The sequence below is a fragment of the Electrophorus electricus genome, chromosome 16, assembly GCF_041902795.1.
Source record: "Electrophorus electricus isolate QZ-2024a chromosome 16, ASM4190279v1, whole genome shotgun sequence".
NCBI classification, from domain to species: Eukaryota; Metazoa; Chordata; class Actinopteri; order Gymnotiformes; family Gymnotidae; genus Electrophorus; species Electrophorus electricus.
The window spans coordinates 16,288,819-16,310,000 of record NC_137512.1 but is presented as its reverse complement, the minus strand read 5'-3'; the positions used below and the strand labels follow the sequence as shown (position 1 = coordinate 16,310,000).

Here is a 21,182-nt window from a genome sequence, read left to right as displayed (position 1 = left end):
ATAAAATTCCAACTAACAATTGCAAAAGTACTTCCATGACTGCAGTAGAGACTTTGCTGTGTTTGCTAACAGTAGCAAAATTGCATTTTCCACTACCTTTGGCACAATAGATGCTTTGTCATCAATGATGCAGCAGCCAAAAATGGAGCTGGGTGCAGTAATTCCTGTTTATTTCAAAGACAGCAAATCTGTGTTTTAAGACTAGGAATAGGGAGTAGTGTGTTGTGTTTTGTGAAAGATGGCTAAATTGATAAGAACTTTTCTATCATAGTGTAAGCCCTGTGCCTTGAGAAACATGGAGCTGCGGTTTTGCTGCATGACATAAGTGGTTTCAATTTTCATTCGCACCCTAATTCAGCTGATGTCATCTCCACGGTGGAATTCAGCCAATCGGGAGAGTTCCTGGCCACAGGCGACAAAGGTGGAAGAGTGGTCATCTTCCAGAGAGAACCTCAGGTAAGACTTTTAACGACATTCTTAGCACTGAGAAAGTATCATTTTTATAATTCATTTAACAAAGAATAACACTGAGACAGTGTTATAATTGATTTTATGTGACTCTATTTCCTTTTCCCTCTCCGCTGTTTCTTAGGGGGAATATAATGTATACAGTACATTTCAGAGCCATGATCCTGAGTTTGATTATCTGAAGAGCTTGGAGATTGAGGAGAAGATCAATAAAATCCGTTGGTTACCTCAGCTTCATTCTGCGCTCTTCCTCCTGACCACCAATGGTGATGACTTGTTTTGACCCACTTTAACATCCTTATGCTTAGTCATATCACAGCACACTATTAGAGTCTTTAAATTTTCTGATGTTTAAAAGTTCTGCTAAATGTATGTGTGTGTTTTCAGATAAGACCATTAAGCTGTGGAAAGTGAGTGAGAGAGACAAGCAGCCTGAAGGCTACAACTTGAAAGATGAGGAGGGCAGAGTGAAGGACATCTCTAAAATTACTTCTCTTCAGGTGTGTGTGTGTGTGTGTGCATGTGTATGTGTGTGTGTGTGTGTGTGTGTGTGTGTGCTCATGAGCGTTTGGTGTCCTTTAAAATTTGCCAATTATTTTATCACATCCAACTCCCTAAAACAGTTCCAATTACAAAGCAATGTGAAAATGATACTTTTATATATATATATGTGTGTGTGTGTGTGTGTGTGTGTGTGTGTGCGCGCGTGCGCATGTGCATGTGCATGTGTATGAGACAGGGGCAAATTAAGACAATAAATGCACATTTATTTGAAAATGTGCAATAAATAATTGAAAAAGAAAACTGTATTTATTTGCTCCTGCCATAAAAGTGGTGATATAAAAATGATAAGAGTATATTTTCTGCCAAAGGTATTAAATAAAATGCCATGTGACTGCTATGCTAGGTCATGGTGAAAGCGGGCCTACTTGGAGTCCCATCATGTGCATTCCCATCTACCCCATCTACCCCATGTGCAATAAATTCTCCCCAATAAATCTTCTCCAATGTGCAATGAAGCCTCCCCTTCATTGTCACTTACACTCATTGCCTGGCATAGTGTCCCCCTACTCTCCCACCCACATGCTATCTTCTCTGGGATAGCTAGGGTATCTTCTCTGGATAGCTAGGATAACTTCTTCGGGATAGCTAAGGTAACTTCTCTGGATAGTTACGGTAACTTCTCTAGGACAGATAGGATATCTTCTCTGAATAGTTATGGTAACTTCTCTGGGATAGCTAGGGTATTTTCTCCAGGATAGCTAGGATATCTTTTCCAGGATATCTAGGGTATCTTCTCTAGGATAGTTAATAAATATTCTCTGGGATATTTAGGGTATCTTCTCTGGATGGCACTTTACCAGGAAGTACCACTTGGCAGTCTTAACCCATCACTGTCTCAGCATGTTCTGACAAAGCCACAACATAACCAAACCGGTGTTGCAGCACTGTCTACAGTGCTGAAACCTGTCTTTTCAATTCATGTGTACATCGTGTACATCGAGGAGTTTGTAATGCTTAGTGTACTGGCACCGGTCCCAGCAAAACTGCAATGATCTCATCCAACCAGACACTAAACTGGGCCACTAGATCTAGCTGTGCTTTAAGCACTTCCTAAGGTCCTCATCACTATATACAGAGGAGATGGACAGCTGACTTCAGCACTGCTGGTGACTAGCCCATCGGGAGAGGTGGAACAGCTTCACAAGGCAGTATAAGAGCAGGCTCTGTCTATTGGCTAGAAGCAGGGGCAATAATGCCGCATTATCCACTCAGTGGCTTCTTGGGGGCTGGCAGCACTCTATCACCACCTCTTGCTATCTCTGTGTGCATAGCTTCTCCACCCCAGGCAACATACTCTCCACACTGTCCCCCTCGCCACACCCCATTCCCCATGCTGGGAATTATCTGCTGCCGGCCACATCCCTATCTCAACAGCTTCTGGAGCTTGCATCACACCTTCCAGCAGCTCATCAGTCATCCCATCTTGGATGCCAATGTAGCACCGGAGGGGCAAAGCTAATGGCTCAGACTCGCCTCTCATTTTCTGCTCTTTAGTGGCAGCAGGGAACATGTGAATGCAATAGTCTTGAAAAAGACTACAGAACTGGCAGAATGCAGACCTAAACATGAATTAGCAACCCCCGTCCTAGGCATTACCTACAAACATTATTCAAGTGAGAGACAAATTAGCACTTGTGCAGAACCTACTCAAAAATTCAAGCTGTAATAGTCCTACACTATGCATAACAGGAATGCCATAAAACTACATCAACTACATCATCTTATGCATGACAGATGATGTTAAAGCCCCTAGTTCCCTCTAGAGCTTGGATTGTTTGTCATCATATTAAACATACAAAATGTTTGCTATATAAAAACATTTAACCTCTTGGATAGGAAATGCATGCAGAGAATTTAAATAGGACATTGAAAAATAATTTGATCAGCTAGAATTTAACAACTTACTTTCTATATCAAAAAAGGACCAGAACAATTGTAAGACAATAATAATAATAATAATAATAATAATAATAATAATAATAATAATAATAATAATAATAATAAGTCTGAAAGAGAAATGTTTTTGAAATGCTATACTACCAATGTATATTTATTGTTCACTGTGTGTGTGTGTGTGTGTGTGTGCTTTAGGTCCCTGTGTTGCGGCCCATGGATCTGTTGGTAGAGGCATCCCCAAGGCGTGTATTTTCAAATGCTCATGCTTATCACATCAACTCCATCAGCATCAACAGTGACTGTGAGACCTATCTGTCAGCTGACGATCTGAGGATTAACCTTTGGAACCTCAGCATCACAGATCGCAGCTTTAGTATCCTGCCAAGCCTTGTGTGTGTTTGTCAATAGCAAATTTACTATTTTTGTAAATGTGTGCATACATATGTGTATTTGTGTTCAAATAAGATGTAACTTATCCATCTCAGATAAATAAGAAGTTATTATACACTATTTTGGGCTCATTTAACTATCATTCTGTAGAACAGTAATTAATTTGGGTGTACCAAGGGTATGTGTTTCCTTTAGCAGGTGTGTCAGACATAGTAGATTTGAAGCCGGATAACATGGAGGACCTTACTGAGGTGATCACCGTAGCGGAGTTCCACCCTCACCACTGCCACCTGCTGGCGTTTAGCAGCAGTACAGGCACAACACGCCTCTGTGACATGAGATCCCGTGCACTGTGTGACCAGCATGCTAAATGTGAGTTTTATATATATATATATATATATATATATATATATATATATATATATATATATATATATATATATATATATATATATATATATATATATATTTGTTTGTTTTTCTTTTTCGTAATGTCAGCTCATGTTCCCTTATTTTTTTGAGAAGCAAGCAAGTGGAACATATGACACTATATGTTGTGCTACATAGCCAGCAAATGGTTTTTAAAGCCCCAGCAGATTTATCAGTTTCTATTGTTGTTGTAGCTGCTTTTTGTAGTAAATACAGTCCATTGTTAACTGTCAATTGTTTTGTGTGTGTGTGTGTGTGTGTGTGTGTGTGTGTGTGTGTGTGTGCGCGTGCATTTTATCTCAGTGTTTGAGGAAGCTGTGGACCCAGCCAGTCGATCATTTTTCTCAGAGCTCATCTCTTCTGTGTCGGATGTGAAGTTCAGTCACAGTGGACGCTACCTGCTCACCAGAGACTACCTCAGTGCAAAAGTCTGGGACCTGAACATGGAGAAAAAACCAGTAGAGACATACCAGGTCCATATTACTCTAATAAAAAATCAATACAAACTCTGAGATAAATTATTAATTTTACTATTTCTCTCTCTTTCTCTCTCCCTCTCTCTCTCTCTCTCTCTCTCACACACACACACACACACACACACACACACACACACACACACACACGCACGCACACACATATTAATATGATGTGTGTATGTGATTGTAGGTTCATGATTACTTGCGATCTAAACTTTGTACCCTTTACGAGAGTGACTGCATCTTTGACAAGTTTGAATGTGCCTGGAACGGAACGGACAGGTGAGAGCTTAAACCCTGACTTTTTACCTCTGATCTTTAACCAAAAAGTCCAATAGTCCCTTTCTCCTCCTCCTCTTTCTCTGCCTCAGTGTCATCATGACAGGGGCGTACAATAACTTCTTCAGGATGTTCGACCGGGCGAGCCGGCGTGACGTGACCCTGGAGGCGAGCCGGGAGGTGTGTAAGCGGCGTGCCGTCCTGCGCCCTCGCCGCGTGTGCATAGGGAGGAAGAGGAGGGAGAGCGACATCTGCGTGGACAGCCTGGACTTCAGGAAGAAGGTCCTCCACACTGCCTGGCACCCCACAGACAACATCATCGCCATCGCAGCGCGCAACAACCTTTACATCTTTCAGGATCGCCACAGTCCCAGTGGACACCATGGAGTGCATCGCATAGAACAAGAGACGGCGCCGCAGTTAGAGGACACGCCTCCACAGTGACATGACCCGCCCCACACACCCCCTTGCCTGCCCACAGGACATGCCTTATCAGTAAAGTAACACGTCCCCTTTGTGCCTTGGCACACCTCATGTAGGACAGGACTCACCAAGCAGCATTCCTTTTACGTTTTTTTTTTTTGTTTGTTTTTTTTTTTGCTGTTGACTGTCTGTCAACATTACATTTCTTGTTTGTCAACTGTCTTGCTCCATTTACCTCTACTATAATTTTTCCCTTTGTAATATTTTGTGCAATACATTATACATAGAATTTATATACTTCTTTAGATATAGATATAAGCATAATGTAATGCTGGATAATATAACCAGGACTGTATCTCCTGCTTTAGCTCTGTTGCATGTTATATAATACAAGGAGACTGTATTTCCAACTAAAAATATATCCAGTTGCCTGTCTAACATCTTAATTACAATTGCATGCTTATGTTTACCATTTTTAATACTGGCTCTCATTAATTGGTATTGAATGATTTACAATGGCAAAGATGAATGTAAATGAATTGGACATTTTCTAAAGTGCAAACAGTCTCCACGGCTTGTCCGCTCTACTCAGGTTTTGTGTTTTCTTGACTGGCTTGGGCAGAACTGCTCAGGATATATCCAGGGCCTCTTCTTGACTTCCGACATCTGATGCCTATTCTGAACATCAGACATCTGACGTCAAAACTCAAGTAATACAATCATCTGATTAAATGTCTGAATGAGGAGCATTGTTTTAAAGGGAGATCAAGTACGCTATTTACCAGGATGTTCTCAGCATGACATAGCTCTTGTCCTTTTGGTCTGCCGATGTGATGTTATTTGGGAAGTGTCCACAAGTGGGCATCAGTGGTGATTTCTTTAAGTTTAGCGCTGGAAGTAAATGACAACATGAATAAAGTCAACAGTAATTTACTAATTACTTATTAAGCGCCAATTATACTGTCTATAATTGCTGAAAATGGCTTGATTCTCACTATATGTATTCATCCTGTTAAAAACAACAATTTTGTAATTTAATCTGGACTTTTTATTTCATTTAAAATAATTCATACAAATGCATACAGTCACAAACATTTCTTTTTGGATTCTGTTTAACAAAAAATAATGATATCTCATAGTATATATAGTATGTATATTGCTAGCCTACCACTTTACCAGGAAGGAAACTATGTAGGCGATGGAACGCTGCGACTATCCCAGCAGCTTGGAGCTGCCTCGTAAAACACGGTACAATCAAGTTACACAGAAACAGGCAAGCATAACGCCAGCTTTACACAAGACAACTTTTTTTTCCTTTTCTTTTGTTTAGTTTTTTGTTTTTTTTACCTTCACATAAGGTAGTACATGCTAACAAAAAAAAAACAAAACAAAACAAAAAAAAAAAACACAATGAATATACTTTTTGAAAGTACTGTACTAAATTTGACTACAAAAAGACACATGGATACAAAAAAAAACAATGCACTAATGTGTTATAATTCAAAAGGGAGGGAGGGGAAATAATTTTCCTGAGAGGGTGTGCAAAACGCGCCTCTTTCGGGGCTTTTAAAATTATACCAAAAAAAAAAAAAAAAAACCCAAACAAACAAAAAAACAACAATTAAACAAAGAAACAAAAAGATTCTAATATATTTTTTGTAATATCTATTAGTTGGCTGGGTACCTCCCCTTTATGCTGTTTTTCTTTTTTTCTTTTCTACAAACCAATGATCATACCCTAAAAACTGTACACGAACAGGTTACATTCATAACTACGGTTGGTTTTAACAATGAAACCCATTGGACACAGAAAAACAGATAAAAATCGCCCACTGCACTTGGACAGACTACAATCTAAACCATCAGGATTTGCCTTAGGGAGAAGATTTGTTTCAAATCCACAAGATTGTTTCTTTTTTAGCATTATTATTTTTCCCCCCCCACGAAGGTACCACCCCCCCCCAAAAAAAAAAAGTAAATAAAAAGAGAGTGAGAAAGAGAGATAGAGGGAGAGAGGACCAAGAGAGAGTGAGAGAGGGAGCCAGAGCACAATCCGCCACCTTCAGTTCAAACGGTCATCTGCTTTCAGACAGGAAGTTGTGGTTACTAGGTTCCTTTTTCGTTTGGCGTGGCTGTTTCAGAGCCTGGCAGCCTGGTCTGCTCTTCTTCTTCTGGGTAAGGAAGGACCAGGAGGGTTCTGGATTGGCACAGAAAGGCTCAGGGAGATGAGGGATGGGATATGGGGTTGACGGGCAGCATGGCTACAACTGCTCATTGGGGTGCTGCTCCCGGTCTGCCTCCACCTTTCCCGTCTGGCCCGGGGACGGGGCGTGGGGTGGGTGAGCTACAGGGGGCAGGCTGTGGCTTATGGGCACAGCGCTTGGCACGATCCCCTCCACAGGTGGGGGCAGGCCACCGGATGCCAGGCTCACTACTCCTGGGGGGTACCTACATACCAGAGAGGGGAGGGGAAAGGGGAAAGACGAGGAAACTGACTTAAATGGAAGACTATGTTGAAAAATCCAGAAAAGGTCTGAAGTGTAATTCACAAAGGCTATTGATCCCTGGAGGTTTATTCTTCATTAGGGGTAGTTTGTCTAGCATTAATTTAAGAAATTGTAATATTACATTTCCTCTCATCAAGTTTTTATATATTTATACTTTGTTTAAATAAAATTAAATGTTTTTAATTGTCTCAAGTACAATGTTTTCAGTGAGTTAGTGTTAAATTGGGAGCACCTGTAAGCTCCGTTAAGCTCGGGATGGATGGCAGGATCCATGCCAGTCCAGTGAGTGCTCTGGGTGAGAAACTCCTTGTTCACACAGTTCTTCAGGCTGTCTGGAATGCGACCTGGTGACAGACACACAAACACACACACACATGTCCAGCATCTAATGCTGATGCTCACGTTTCAGTGCTAATATGAATATAAAAGGGGGCATGTTCACTAGGGTTTGTACAGTGGGTGATGTCATAAGGTTCTGCCTTACCTGTGATGGCCCTGCGGATCTCCCGTGCTGCCTCCTCCCTCATCTCGATGGAGGCCTGCTCGCTGTACCAGGCTGCGTGGGGTGTGCAGATTAGGTTGGGGGCGTCTTTCAGTGGGCCCTGGCTGAAACTTGTCCACACAGTGAGTGTTAGTGCGCCCATGACGGCAAGTGCTTCACCGCATGGAAGCGATTACACTTTGGAATGCAGATGTTGGCTAAGGCTCAAGTGGCTAAAGAGCACATGTCTGAATGGTAATTAGACGAGAGCTTCACAAATTTTTAAAATGATCGAGATGTGCTCTGCAGAACTCTGCTGTAGGGATGGGAGTCTCTGACATGCACACACATATGCTTGTGTGTACACACACAAGCTCACCTAAAGGGCTCTGTCTCGTGGACGTCTAGAGCTGCTCCCCGTATTCTGCCCTCTTTGAGAGCCTGAGCAAGGGCTTTCTCATCCACCAGCCCCCCCCGCGCTGTGTTCACCAGGAACGCACCCTGGCGCATCTGAAACACCAACCAGTGGATCATGTAAATGTGATGGAGGTTTCACCTTGGTGGATCTAATGTTAAGGCGTGCTCACTGCATCTGTGCGAACTGTTTCATTGTGAAACCAGTGGGGAGGTGATGTATATTTGGCGAGATATTGGTATTTGTATGGATGGACGTGGTGTTTTCTTTGTGCATTGTTTCTTTGATGGTAAAGTTTAGGGAGTGCGTTTGCATTGTTTACTTTTGATGGTGTATTACTGATCTGCTTAATGGTGAAGTTTGAGGTGGTGTTTATATGTGCATGCACATATGTGTGACTGACTTGTTCGATGGTGAAGTTGCAGATAAGGTGGACGGTGCACACGTGATGTGTGGTGAGGTGGTGTGTGTGTGTGTGTGTGTGTGTGTGCATGCGTTACCTCTCACTGATGGGGTGTGTATGCGAGTGTATGTGACCGACCTGTTTGATGGTGAGGTGGTGGGTAGTTGGGGTGTGTGGGTACGTGTGTGTGTGACTGACTTGTTTGATGGTGAAGTCGTTGTTGAAGTGATGGGTGGGTGGGGTGTGTGTGTGTGTGTGTGTGTGTTTGTGTATATGTGTGTGACTGACCTGTTTGATGGTGAAATCATTGATGAGGTGGTGGTTGTGCTCATTCAGGCTGCAGTGCAGTGTGACACAGTCGCTGTGGAAGAGCAGGTCCTGGAGGGTGTTCACCCGCTGCAGGCCCAGGGCCCGCTCCATCCCATCAGACAGATACGGGTCATAGAAGATCACGTTAAAGCCAAACGCTTTGGCCCGGAGAGCCACGGCCTGGCCGACACGCCCTGAGCACAGATAAACCAAACAGCTCAGAGAACCAATACCTTATCCTGACCCACTCCATTTCACATGGCATTACTCTTTTCTTTCTGCTTCCCTACTGCTTTTACTTCATCCAGGCCCTTACAGTGCATTTACATTTCATTCATTCATTCGTTCATGTGGACAGGTGGCAGTTGTGCTCAGTGGATTGTGGGAGCGGTGTGAAGCAATGAATAGAGAGCAATGTAAATTAAGCTTCTCCTAATTTCATGGAAACAGGAAGGGAATTTTGCCGGGTGGCAGCCAGTCAGTGCTGAGTGGTAAGTGTCTGTGTCATATGTCACGCCTGTAACCAAGCTACATGCTGAAATATGGAGATGATTATTATCACTGTGTACAGGTTTTCCTGCAATGCTGTTAAAACAAGAGACATGTTTAAAAAAGGGCATAATATAACATAATATAATATAAATAATAATGCATATTTCTGGTACAACTCTACACACACTTGGACAGATAACCTTTCCACTTTTATTGGTTACTACAAAGCAACTAATGGTTGGAGAAACAAGCATGTTGCTTCGCGGCAATGTAAAGGCACCGATAGTAATGGACAAAAGTGTGTTGCACACGAATTGCAGCTCATAATAAATGTAACTTTTATTAAAGGTAAATCCTGTCACCAACTAGTAAAATTGCTGCTTGATAAGCTATAAACCGAAGGCATGCTAATTAATAAATAGTTGTTTTGATAAACAAAAAACACACAAAGCTAAACAATAACAACAAGACAAATAAAATCATGTTATACATAATTCTGAGATACCCATTTAAAGGCAGAATAAAAAGGTGTGGTGCTGTAAATGCTCACCCAGTCCGATGATTCCAAGCGTCTCCCCCCGGATGCGGGCAGCTCCAGACGCCACCTCCCGAATCTGCTCCACACTCTGGACCCTTGTGCCCTCACGGAGAGCCTGGTGCAGCCAGGTGGTGCGTCTGTACAGGTTGAGGATGTGGCACAGCGTGGAGTCGGCCGTCTCCTCCACCGAGGCCGAGGGCACATTGCACACCGCTATCCCTGCAGATCCGGCACATGATTACACCTTTACGCTATGGCACGTGCACATGCTGTAGAGACATCGCATGACACTGTGGTATGAGGGGTTTACCCAATTCCCCGGCGGACTTGACGTCGATGTTGTCGAAGCCGCTGCCGATGCGGACAATGATCCGGAGGGCTTTGAATTTCTCCAGGTCCTCCCGCATGAGGGTAATGGTATGGTACATGAGGGCCCCCACAGCCTCATTCAGCACCTGGGGTTCAGTGCAGCACACATGGGAAAAAACATCTATTTACTCCATCTAGCTCACTCCTTCCAGAACTGGGACCACCACAGTACTGGAATCCATGACCTTTTCAAACTGATCCAATCTGTGACCCCACTTAGACTCCCACCCCTGCTAGCTTATTGTATTTCTGAGAGTTTAAAATGACGGTATCTATGCAGCTCAACAGGAATTCTGAAGATGGTCCTGGGAAACATTGTATTTAGCCATTCAATTTCTGTGGTCCACTGCCTTTCTGATAGCCGTACCCTGAAAATGGATTCACTTCCAAAGGCCAGGTTATTGAGTCAATGGATACCAGTCTTTCAACTGGATCTGAATGAACTGTGATAGAATTGATATAAGGAAGTTGTTCAGTCTCTATGCCCTCTGCATTCACCTTGCCTTTAGCTCCCAAAACACCTACGCTCCAAAAGAGGGATTAAACGTTCTTAAAATGTTGAGGGGGGGGGAAAAAAAAAAAGACTTTCTACGCCACAAATAAATCATGTTTTATGTTTACAAATAACAGTATTTGTGTGTCCTATTTATTGGGCCCTTATTTCCATAACTGCTGCTGTGTCTACTCTGAGCAGCCTCTTCCAACAGTGCAGCAGACTAATTAAAGCTCAGCCTTTGCGTGTGTTTTACATAATCATGGAAACGATTCGTGCTCTGTTGGGCACACGACTAAAAAGCTTTTCAACTACATTTTCAGTGTTTATTAACCTCTACACTCAAAGAGGTCACGCTTTTCTTTGGGCAAACATCACCTCCTAGTTTCAACACTTATTAGACAATCATGGATATGGACTAGGCCCTACTACATTAGCATGCTTTACTTGAAATTTTAGTCTAAATGGACTTTTGGTAAGTTGTGGTTATGGAATAAGCTTCCAAACTTAGTAAAGCAATAGTGCTGATTACTTGCTGTAAATAATTTTATACCACTGACATAGATTTTAATATACAGAGCTACAGTGTTTTTTCTGTATATTTATCATCACAGTTATTAGGCTAACTCTATGACTAACAGATGCAGTATATACAAGTAAATCAATAAATAGAAGAGATAGATAATTAGGGTTATTTATGACCATGTTATTCTGTTGTTAATGTCGGATAAATGAATATGATCCCCTAAAAAAAGTCAATGAAATACTGATCTTATTCTACTGGACATCAATGTTAAATCATTATTCTTCATCTGGAATCAGGAAATCGAACCTTCACTGTTTAAGAGACAAAATAACAGAATTTGAAGACTTTGAAACAATAACAAATCAGTAATATTGCAATAAGTAATATGGCTTATATTAATAAGTAATATGGCTGTTGTGTTCATAACTGACAGTTTACATGGAATGGACAATGATCACCTGTCTTTTGGCCCCAGACAGACAAACAACAGTCCAGTTTATAAGAGCTTCTTTCATGCTTGAGGGAACCATGTAATACCCCTGTCTGTTCAGCAGGGGAAGTTGAAAGAGGTAGAATGGCTGTGTTCTCATAGGCTTGTGGAGGAGGAGAGAGAGCAAAAGCGGAGAGCCATCTGTCTTTGTAAGCCCTGGGAGGTCACTGCAAGACCCAGAGACTCGGCCTGGCTGACCTCCAGAGCTACACAACATGTGCCAAAACAACCTGCAAATCTGTGGAAAATTGGAGTGATACTGCCATATTTGCAACTGAGTATTTTGGGGTGTTTTTTCACCAAGTAGAGGTAAATATGTGAAAGACCATGAAACTAATTTGTGGCATAAAAGAATGATTTATGAGTGGCTGAATATGTAGAAGTGCAGAGAGAAAAAAATGTTACTGACGTACTGACATAATAATGAAGGCACTCAACCATTATGTAAGAAATAGCCAAGAACCAGATGTTATCAGATAGCTGACACAGCTTTAATTGCACAAACACAAAACCTACATGTGCAGAGATGTATAAATTTTATATATATTTAATATAAACTAACTGGGTACCTTTATTGATGTTACTATACAGTTTGAGAGTAATACATATGCGAGCACTTGAGTCTTATATGTGTGGTCATGTCCACATGCAAGGGAAAATATAGTTTGTGTCTGGTCATTTGTTTATATGAATGTTACTATATCTATATTATCAGCCTTAAAGCATCATTATGTATCTATAACAGGCAGAAATTTGGCAAATTGGCACCAATAGGCATTGTGCCACCACAAACTATTGCTCATTTAAACCATTTAAGCAGCATGCACCGAGATATTGTTGAACTAATCAGTGCTTTCAGATAATCACTCCCACAACCCACATATAACAACACAAGTCCCTCTGCCTAATTTAATGTTCTTAGACTATGCAATCTACTTTCTGAGAAAAGCCTTTAATTCACTTTAAAAAGGCATAAAACAACCTACTGAGTTGAGCCAAGATGATGACTTACTGACATTGCTTATAAAGCTAGAAATCTGTGTCCCATACAGGTATGGCATAAAATGTTTACATGCATGTGGACGATGACATAATGTGGTCTATAATGCATGCTCTGCTACCATAAACATGTAATCTGCAAAAGGTGTCCAATTTGTCTGACTGGTTCAGTTATAAACATAATATGGAGATTGTTTCCTGTACCTTCTCGTGGATCTCCTGGGTGGACTGGGCATCGCAGAAGGCCACAGTGGCCACGTCCTTCAGGATGGGCATCTCCACCGTGCAGTCACGCCCGTCCAGCAGCGCCACCAGTGGCCGAGGATGCATGGGCCCATTCATTATGGGAGGCCTGATGCCTGCACCAAGAGAGGCTACAGCTGTGTCATTTGGCTTGGTCTCAACAGGTAAAAGGTTTCACACAAGACGTCAGACAGTCACTGGTTTGAATTCCAGGCAGGCCTTTGTGTACACAGTTTCTAATGGCCCAGCCACTGCGCCCTAGCAAGGCAATGAAAATGCTGTCACCATAGTCTGGATTCCAGCCGTCTTCAAAGGCACCTGGATCCGCTGCAATTTCATAGTTAAATCAGGTGAAGTGGAGTGTGATTGTTTCTCAGTACAGCTGTCATTCAGTTCAATAATACGGAACAGAAAGTTCTGAAGTCCTGCAGTGATGGTGAACACTGCTCAGATAGCTGTCTCCGTCAAATATTCTGCCTTAATTAGAACTTTTAGCAAATAAATCTGACATATTAAAGCAAAAGCTGCAATACAAACACTGGAGATGTGTCAGTCTGTTAGTGCTGCAGTATGTATCCTGTGGTATGTAATCTGCACTCCACTGCTTTAGTTACGGCTTCTGGACTTGTCCAAAATTAAAGCCTGTCCTGCCCTATGAAAGGAGAGGATCAATTCTATGTTGGTGGTGCAATGGATCACTGTGATATTAGCTACTGCCAGGAAATCAAGGCTTCTGTCAGCCCACCAGAGCCTTAAAAACAAACCAAGTCTACTCAATGCCCATTGTGTGATTAAAAGACACAAGATATAAATCGACTCAAGACAGGCAATCAAAGGTGGAGAAATGACCACAGCACTGTAGACCATGGTTCATTTAACTCTATTCTGCAACATCTGGATTCACAGTTTTACAGTAGAATTGAGGGAAGCAAACCTGAGTGGTGGTACTCACTATATGTAACCAATCAGGTTTGTTCCTCTTAATACCACATGTGAAGGAAAAAGTCAGCAGACCCCACTTCATCATATCTGTGCAATTACTTCATTCTCTAGAAGAAAATGCTTTTATCCACACTCCTCCTTTCCCAAATTCTAGGCAAAGGAGCTGCCTGGAAATTGAAGCAAATTCAGATTAGGACCTTTATCTGAACCACAAGAAACATAATCATAGTTATTAGGCCACTGTAAAAGGAGATTTCAATAATATGCAAATCATTTGAACAACTTCACTCACATGGGCATTAAAACAGAGCTGCTCTGGTAGCCCTGATTTGCAAACATTGCAATTCAAGCTTTTCAAGGTTAGTCTCACCAAGAAGAACAGCCCCCACCCCCCACCCCCAAAAATAACCCAAAAAAGGAATTCTGCAGTTTAGCACCAACAATATTCAGACTCTTGTAGTATGCTTCTACCAATGGTGCAAGCATTCATTTTCTCACTTACTTCACATATGAAAGTAACTCCCTGTAACACTTTCATTGAAGAAAACTTTGATAACCTTTGTAGTTGTTCCTGGATCTAATAGCAAAATGGCAACAACTGAGCCCTCTGTACAGTCAGTGTTCTGCTTCTGTTCTATTCTGATGTTTCATCCTGCTATGTCATTCTGTAAAGTATGTTTGGAGTTACTGAATGACTGGGTGAAGCAAGGCCTTGCTTGGTGAGAAAGCAATGTTGATTCAAAAGTGATGTTGGAAAGACTCATCGGTCCCTTAGAAGCAGAGACTGTGTGATATCCTCTGGGAAAAAATTATCAGGCCTATGTCACAATGGGGCACTCGTGTGTATGGTTGAATTTGACAGGTCTGATCCATATCTTCCATGTCTAATCTGGCATGTGCAGGCTTGGTGTGACCGTTTTCCCGAAGTTCTCTTCCACACACACCCTGATACCAACCACCTCCCTCTGCACTTGTAGGTTGACACACACAACCATAGTCACATTTATGCACAAATAGCTCTTCATTTTGGTTATTAAGACAACAATTTGCCCTCCCTTTAGCCTTCTGCCCCCATCTCTTGTCTGACACACACATACTCAAAGCTATCAGTTTACTCAATGTTTTCCTCCCACAGGATGAAACCCCTAGAAACTCATACCATGAATTCTAGCAGTGCCAAGTTTTCCAGACAAACATATTTTGGGGGTTTAGTGTTAGTTTGTTTCTGTGTCAGAAAAGTTACCAACACAGCATAAGCATCCCTAATCCACATCCCACACATCCTGCCAATAAGGAGTGTAAAAAGAATCAAGGAGAACAGAAAGAAGGATGACTTTCATTAAAAATCAATATCAACACTCTGCTGTCTTTAGATTTCATTTGAAGAGTCACATCTGAATTAAAAATAATCTGAAATGGGGAAAAATATTCAACAACAGTTGTAGCTCATACTTAGAGCACACTTCTCTCAAAACGCTTGTGTTCATACTGCTTCAAACTCAGGGGGAGTGGTATGTTTGAATTAGCTAGTTCATAGCAACAAGAATCAATGGGGTCAGCCTTACGCAGTGTCTACCTCGCCCAGCCACAGGCAAGAATTCAAACTGAAAAGCTCTCTCCGACATGCTGGGTGCACAGTAAGAGGCACTGTCAAAACCCAACCCTCGATGAAACGTGTAGAGCTTCTGACACGCTTCTGCTCAGGGTTTGCTTTGGCTGAATTTGATGCATGGCAAGCCAGTGGATGGCAGTGTCTTATCGAAATCTACCTCAATCAGGCATGACAGGTTAATACAGGATGGAGGGAAATCAAGAGACACTGAGATCAAACTCTAATTACTATCACCATTACCATCAGCACTCAGCAGAGCTAAAGACATACTAGCATTTATTTTGTGCAATAGTACGAATGCAACATCATTAAAACAAAGAAACAAACCAAAAATGACAAAATGTAGTAATATTTTTACTGGTTCTACACACAGTAATACAATAGCTGAGGCCAGAACTCTAAGTACCATAAGAATTTTGGTTAATGTTCTTCCTGATACTAACAACACCCTCAGCTGGCTGTTCTAGACCGAAAAAAAAGGATTCATTCTTTGTAAAGAGCAAAATTAGGAAGCAAGTCGCGGCCGGAACTGGAAGCCACATTTCCACTCTACCCTGTACGGGAGGGCCATAACAGACCCATGTCCTTGCCACCCCCGCTGATTTTTCACGGGGAGGTTGGGAAGGGGGTGTGGGGCAGACAGCGTGCTGGCTCCCAGTCGACCACTTCAGCGAGAGAGCCCCGCGCTGTTCACGAGCCAGCTGCGCCCAGGCGGCACCCGGGAAGGATTCTGGCCGCCTTAACGCGGGCCGACAGAAAGAGAGGGCAGAAAAGCAAGCGAACGCAACGTCGTATGCGGATGAATGGCCGAGATGAACGATAACAGAAAAGAGGGAGAAGAGGAGAGGGGAGGAGAGAAGGAAGAGGGGGAGGGGAAGGCAGAGCACTGTAGCCTACACTCAACGGACAAAATATTGCTGCACATAGCACTAGAACAGTTTCACGTGTGTCCTCATGCAGAAACGAAACGTTAAATGTTTACCTAAAGGCAAGCCTTTGTTCAGCAAATGAGAGCTCCCCATCTTTCACGGTCCTGCAAAAAAAACGTGAGTCTATCCCCTCAGCGAGACATTCACAAAATCCTCAGCATATGGCGGCTACCTCAATTTTCTTATTCCTTTTTTTCCCTCTGCACTAGAGTAGCTAGCTTACACGCGCGCGCGCGCGCGTTTGCCCCCTCCGTCTCCTTTTCTCTCCCTCCCTCTCTTCCTCCTGCTCCCTCACTTTCTATTTCGACACTGTCTGGCAAACACGCATGCACACACAGAATGCAAGTGTCACTGCATTTGTGGGAGTGGGAGAGGGGGTGGTGGTGGTGGCTGCAAGAAAGAGAAGAGGAATGGGGTGGAGCCTTTGCTCACACAAAATTGATCTTTTGTTTCCTGAGAGAAAAAAAGAAGAAGGGAAAAAAAGAATTATGGAAACATTGAGGAAGAACCATGGGACATTAAAACGAGAACTTACGGCTTTATAGCCTTACTTTTAACTCTGATTTTTAAAAATCTGAATTGTATAGTCGGATGTAAGTGCTAAAGGTTTAAAAAAATATACAGAGATATTAAAAACATAAATAAATACATGGTTTGAAATGTATCAAAACATAGGGTTCCCCTCCAGGGGTGCTCTTGGTCCAGCATATTAATAATTACACCGACCAAAGGTCAATAAAACTGTTCACTATTACATACTTTAGAGCTGTCTGGTTTAGACCACAAAATAGCACGACAGGAAATTCTCCACTGTGGCATGATCTTTGGTGTGGCTAAGAACTTCAAGAACTTTGTGAATCTGGGTTTTTCTTTCACTGAACAGCCTTGAGAATTTGGCCCCAACAACCCCACATTAGTTAGACGTTTATTTTCCCTACTAATCCAGTAATGTAATACAACTGTGATGGTTGTTCTAGGAAAAGTCTGGCATCACAAGCCTCATAAAAGGCTTCATATTGCATTGTAGAAAATTGTAAAGAAGGTGTAAATCACTATGTGCTATAAAGGATAAGTAATAGTGAAATAGGGCACTTAGTCATGGGTCACATTCAGCACACAAATGAGAAAATGGATATGCTCTAACCTACTGGATTACATTCATGATGATGATGATGATTTTGGTATATAAAAACAAACTGCAGTCTAACCTCTGCACATCACAGAATTCCATTTTCAATGTCCATGTACCAGCCCATTCCTTTTATTTTTCAGACCATTTATTACTCATTCCAAACTTCTCTCATGCCTTTTTACTCCAGGGTTTAGGCTACTGGTTCTATGAGCCAAGTTCTCTTGCACGACTGTCACGAGTTGTAGTTCAAACAGAGGAAGCTGGGCAAGCTTCTGTACTGTCTGGCTAACAAGCCTATCTGTGATCCAGGAAAGACAAGGTGGTGCAGGAGTCAGGTCGATGCGGAACAAAGCAGATCCGTTTCTCAGTGGCCTTGCTAGGGCCGCTTGGGGCAGTGGGGGATGTTGGTTTAGGACGGCAGCATGCTCTCTGTATGCTGTGAAGGGTGGGGCCTCAGCAATATGGGTAAGCAGGTTACTATTTAACCCATTCTCAAATCCTTATTCAAAGCAAGGAACTGTCAGATTTGGTGCCAATGTGAGTAGGCTTAAACTTGTAATTAATGTGCTGACTAAACTATTGATCAGAAATTGACAGAGATTTCCAATATAAAGTCTGTTATCAAAATGTTATGCTTCAAGGAAAGCTAATAATCTTTTTTTATTTGCACTTATAAGATTGTGACAGCAATTACTAGACTGATTCATTTTTTTAAACTGTGTGTGAATACCACACATTGTTTTCTCTACTTTACACCACAAAGAAAATCACAAAAAGGATCTTTGATCTAATGACAACCAACATTTTAATTACCTATATCTTAACACAGCAACAACCAGTTCATAAAAAAAGAAGTGCTCCAGCCTCAAAAGAAGACTTTTCTAGATGGACCATTTCTACTGAGAAAATGGCACAAGGACACAGCAAGGTGAAAGCGATTCTGTAATATACTGTACATCCACACAGGTCAGAGCAATCTGGAGACATGACACCAAAATAAGACAGCAGAGGAAAAGAGAGGTTGCAGGCCTGCGATGGTGTAACATCCAGTGCTAGTGAAACTAGCAATACGCCACAGTACAATGGAAAAAGATAAAGGAGGAAAAGACGGGCACACAGAGGAAACAGACGAAAGATGCCCCTGAGAAAGATTACACCAAGGCACAAACTGCTGCTGCCTTACTGACAGACACACATGGCAGCGTTGCCAGTGGTTCATATAACTGACAGCATCCTGTTAAACTTAGCTCCTAGAAAAAAACTGGGTTTGCCATTATTATAAAGGGATATCAAAGACATGAGCATCTGATGAACAGCAGTCATTTCCCTGAAATTATCCTACAAATTATTATGGAGGCTTAGCTTTAAGCTGTCATTTTTGGGTTACTGATTTAAGGTAGTTAGGTAACCAACATGATTCAGCATGACCTTTGGACAAAATTCCATGGATAAACATGCCACATAGACATGAACAATATCTAAATGTGAAACCAGTAAAATGGGGATCAAAGAAAAATCAAGCAGGTCTTGAAAACAATAATCACCCATAACATTATGTTGGTCATATTGTATTTTTTAAAAACTTCCAATCAATGAACTGTGGGCATGTCTTAGTTCCGACTGTAATAGGGCAGCTTTGACCAGAGCAAAAACATTTAGCAACAAGTTTATGAGTGAAATCTTTATGATCTGTGAATAAATGTCTTGGGGGAGGGGAACATCCTTTATGCCTTAGATGATGTCACAATTTACGTGTCTAATGTGTCTACTTTCATCCAGATCTGAATACTTTTGGAAGACATATTTCATATGAAGGTACAAATAGAACTGCAACATTGCTTAAAAAAAAGACGTACTTCCCAAGTATTTCAGGTGATAACGACACTAAAATGCCAATTAAACACGTGATTACATAATAGATGCTCTATTAACTATTCATATAGAATACTTTCTAATTAGAAATAGAGTAGCCTGCTTTGTAGGTTTGTAGCTAATTTAATTTTTTCACTACAACGAAAACGAGTTCTAAAGAATTCAGTGATGTGTGACTAAAGTTTAAACTAGTAATCGGAAAAAAAACTTGCTCCAGTATTTAATTTAAAACGGATAGCTATACATTTTCCACGATAAACCCAGTTACATAAACCAGCGTACTGCCGCGTGTGGAAAGTACCAACAGTGCTAAGCCTAAGCCTAAAATAGGAGAAGGGTGAAAAAAAAACAATTATTCCAAATAAATTCTGTCACACCTACGTCGCATTCCGCTACTCTCAGTCTCTCTCTCCCTCACTCATTTTCCCCCTAGAACTAACGCTTCGCTCAAGTTCTGTGAGCTAGCTAGAAAGCCGGCCCCACCAAACCAGTCCCTAACTGCCTCTTCCTGCCTGAGGAAAAAAAAAGTGCCTGTCACTGCACGAGGAGGCCAGCTGGCTAGCACTGACAAGCACGCGCAGCGCACAGGAAGGAGGAGAAAGGGGCAAAAACAATCACAAACCTTGCATCACCCGTTTTGGAGGTTCAGTCCCTCAATGTGCCCAGGATTTGGGTAAAACAGGCAGCAAAAAAAATGACCAATCAGATTGAGTGACCACGAGACAGCCAATCAAAGTTAGGCTGGCGTTGGAAACGGGCCAATCGTATCATGGCTCATTACTCCGGCGCACACAGGGGACTGGGGGAGGGTTCAACTCTTACTAACACAGGAAAACGAAATCTGAGCACGCTGTGGGGTGGGGTGGAGAAGGGAAGCAGGGAGTTGAGAAGGTGAGCAACTGTGGGGGATGGTTCAGGGGGATGAACTGAGAGAACCTAGGAATATCTCATATGAACAAGCTGCTTTTTTCCTGGCCAAGAAAAGATTACTTATAGTGTTTTGGGACAATACGGTTGAAAATTATCGTTTGTCCGGTGTAGCTAATGGGAGGTTTAGAAGAACATTCTTTTAATATGGTTTATTTAATACGATTTATTCCGTCCGAGACGGAATTAGAAATATTAATTTTAAGTACTTAAATTATTTAAAATATTCTACATGGAATAGTTAAGAACACTGCTCAACTCTAGGCTGCTTAGGCCCAGGCTGTTGAAAGATTCCTCCTCGATTGTCCTGTCTGAGAAGAACAAGGCAGGCTTAGCTTGTCTGTAAAACAGGAGTCTAGTCTGTCCGACTAAGATTAATATAAGGCGTTTGTTAGACCCGACACAGAAATTTCTGCACTTTCAAAATACATAAATATATACGTATAACAAATACTTTCAAAGGTTTAACTAAATACAATAACTTAAATTCAACTGACACATTCTATTTAGTCATTAAGAATAATGTTTTGTCAAGGCAGACAATTGTTTTGTAAATTTTTGAAAATTATACTCTAATT

At 41.8% G+C, this 21,182-nt stretch overlaps 2 protein-coding genes across 6 annotated transcripts in view; one reads left to right on the top strand and one right to left on the bottom strand.

Moving 5' to 3' along the window:
- ppp2r2cb (protein phosphatase 2, regulatory subunit B, gamma b) overlaps positions 1-5,869 on the top strand; it is a 7,860-nt gene extending 1,991 nt beyond the window's left edge. Inside the window, exons 4-11 of the mRNA XM_027002067.3 lie at positions 359-456; positions 593-734; positions 856-968; positions 3,124-3,301; positions 3,526-3,690; positions 4,051-4,220; positions 4,414-4,505; positions 4,595-5,869. Of these exons, the coding sequence (XP_026857868.2) occupies positions 359-456; positions 593-734; positions 856-968; positions 3,124-3,301; positions 3,526-3,690; positions 4,051-4,220; positions 4,414-4,505; positions 4,595-4,946 (1,310 nt within the window). The 3' untranslated portion in view covers positions 4,947-5,869. The remainder of the gene's footprint in view (positions 1-358; positions 457-592; positions 735-855; positions 969-3,123; positions 3,302-3,525; positions 3,691-4,050; positions 4,221-4,413; positions 4,506-4,594) is intronic.
- Positions 5,870-5,950: 81 nt separating this feature from the next.
- On the bottom strand, positions 5,951-20,436 carry ctbp1 (C-terminal binding protein 1). 5 transcript variants are annotated; one of them, XM_027002071.3, is made up of 9 exons: positions 20,300-20,436; positions 13,152-13,306; positions 10,381-10,525; positions 10,083-10,289; positions 9,020-9,234; positions 8,293-8,423; positions 7,917-8,044; positions 7,665-7,776; positions 5,951-7,373 (listed from the first exon to the last, which is right to left on the bottom strand). In XM_027002071.3, the coding sequence occupies exons 1-9, from the start codon at positions 20,304-20,306 to the stop codon at positions 7,187-7,189; spliced, it is 1,287 nt and encodes a 428-aa protein (XP_026857872.1). In that variant the 5' UTR covers positions 20,307-20,436; the 3' UTR covers positions 5,951-7,186. The 5 variants fall into 5 exon arrangements, with proteins under 5 accessions (XP_026857872.1, XP_026857871.1, XP_081554905.1 ...); XM_027002070.3 differs by having other exon boundaries at positions 13,152-13,321; positions 20,300-20,324; XM_081698779.1 differs by lacking the exon at positions 20,300-20,436 and adding an exon at positions 16,727-16,937 and having other exon boundaries at positions 7,917-8,038; positions 13,152-13,321.
- Positions 20,437-21,182: the final 746 nt, after the last annotated feature.

Bases quoted from the DNA above. Each gene is read 5' to 3' on its own strand.
- ctbp1 (XM_027002068.3), bottom strand. From the start codon at position 16,766: ATGGGGAGCTCTCATTTGCTGAACAAAGGCTTGCCTTTAG. The intron at 9,235-10,082 runs GTGAGCATTTAC...ATCTGTGCTCAG, and splicing joins GCTTGGAATCATCGGACTGG to GGCGTGTCGGCCAGGCCGTG. The intron at 7,777-7,916 runs GTAAGGCAGAAC...GTCTGTCACCAG, and splicing joins GATCCGCAGGGCCATCACAG to GTCGCATTCCAGACAGCCTG.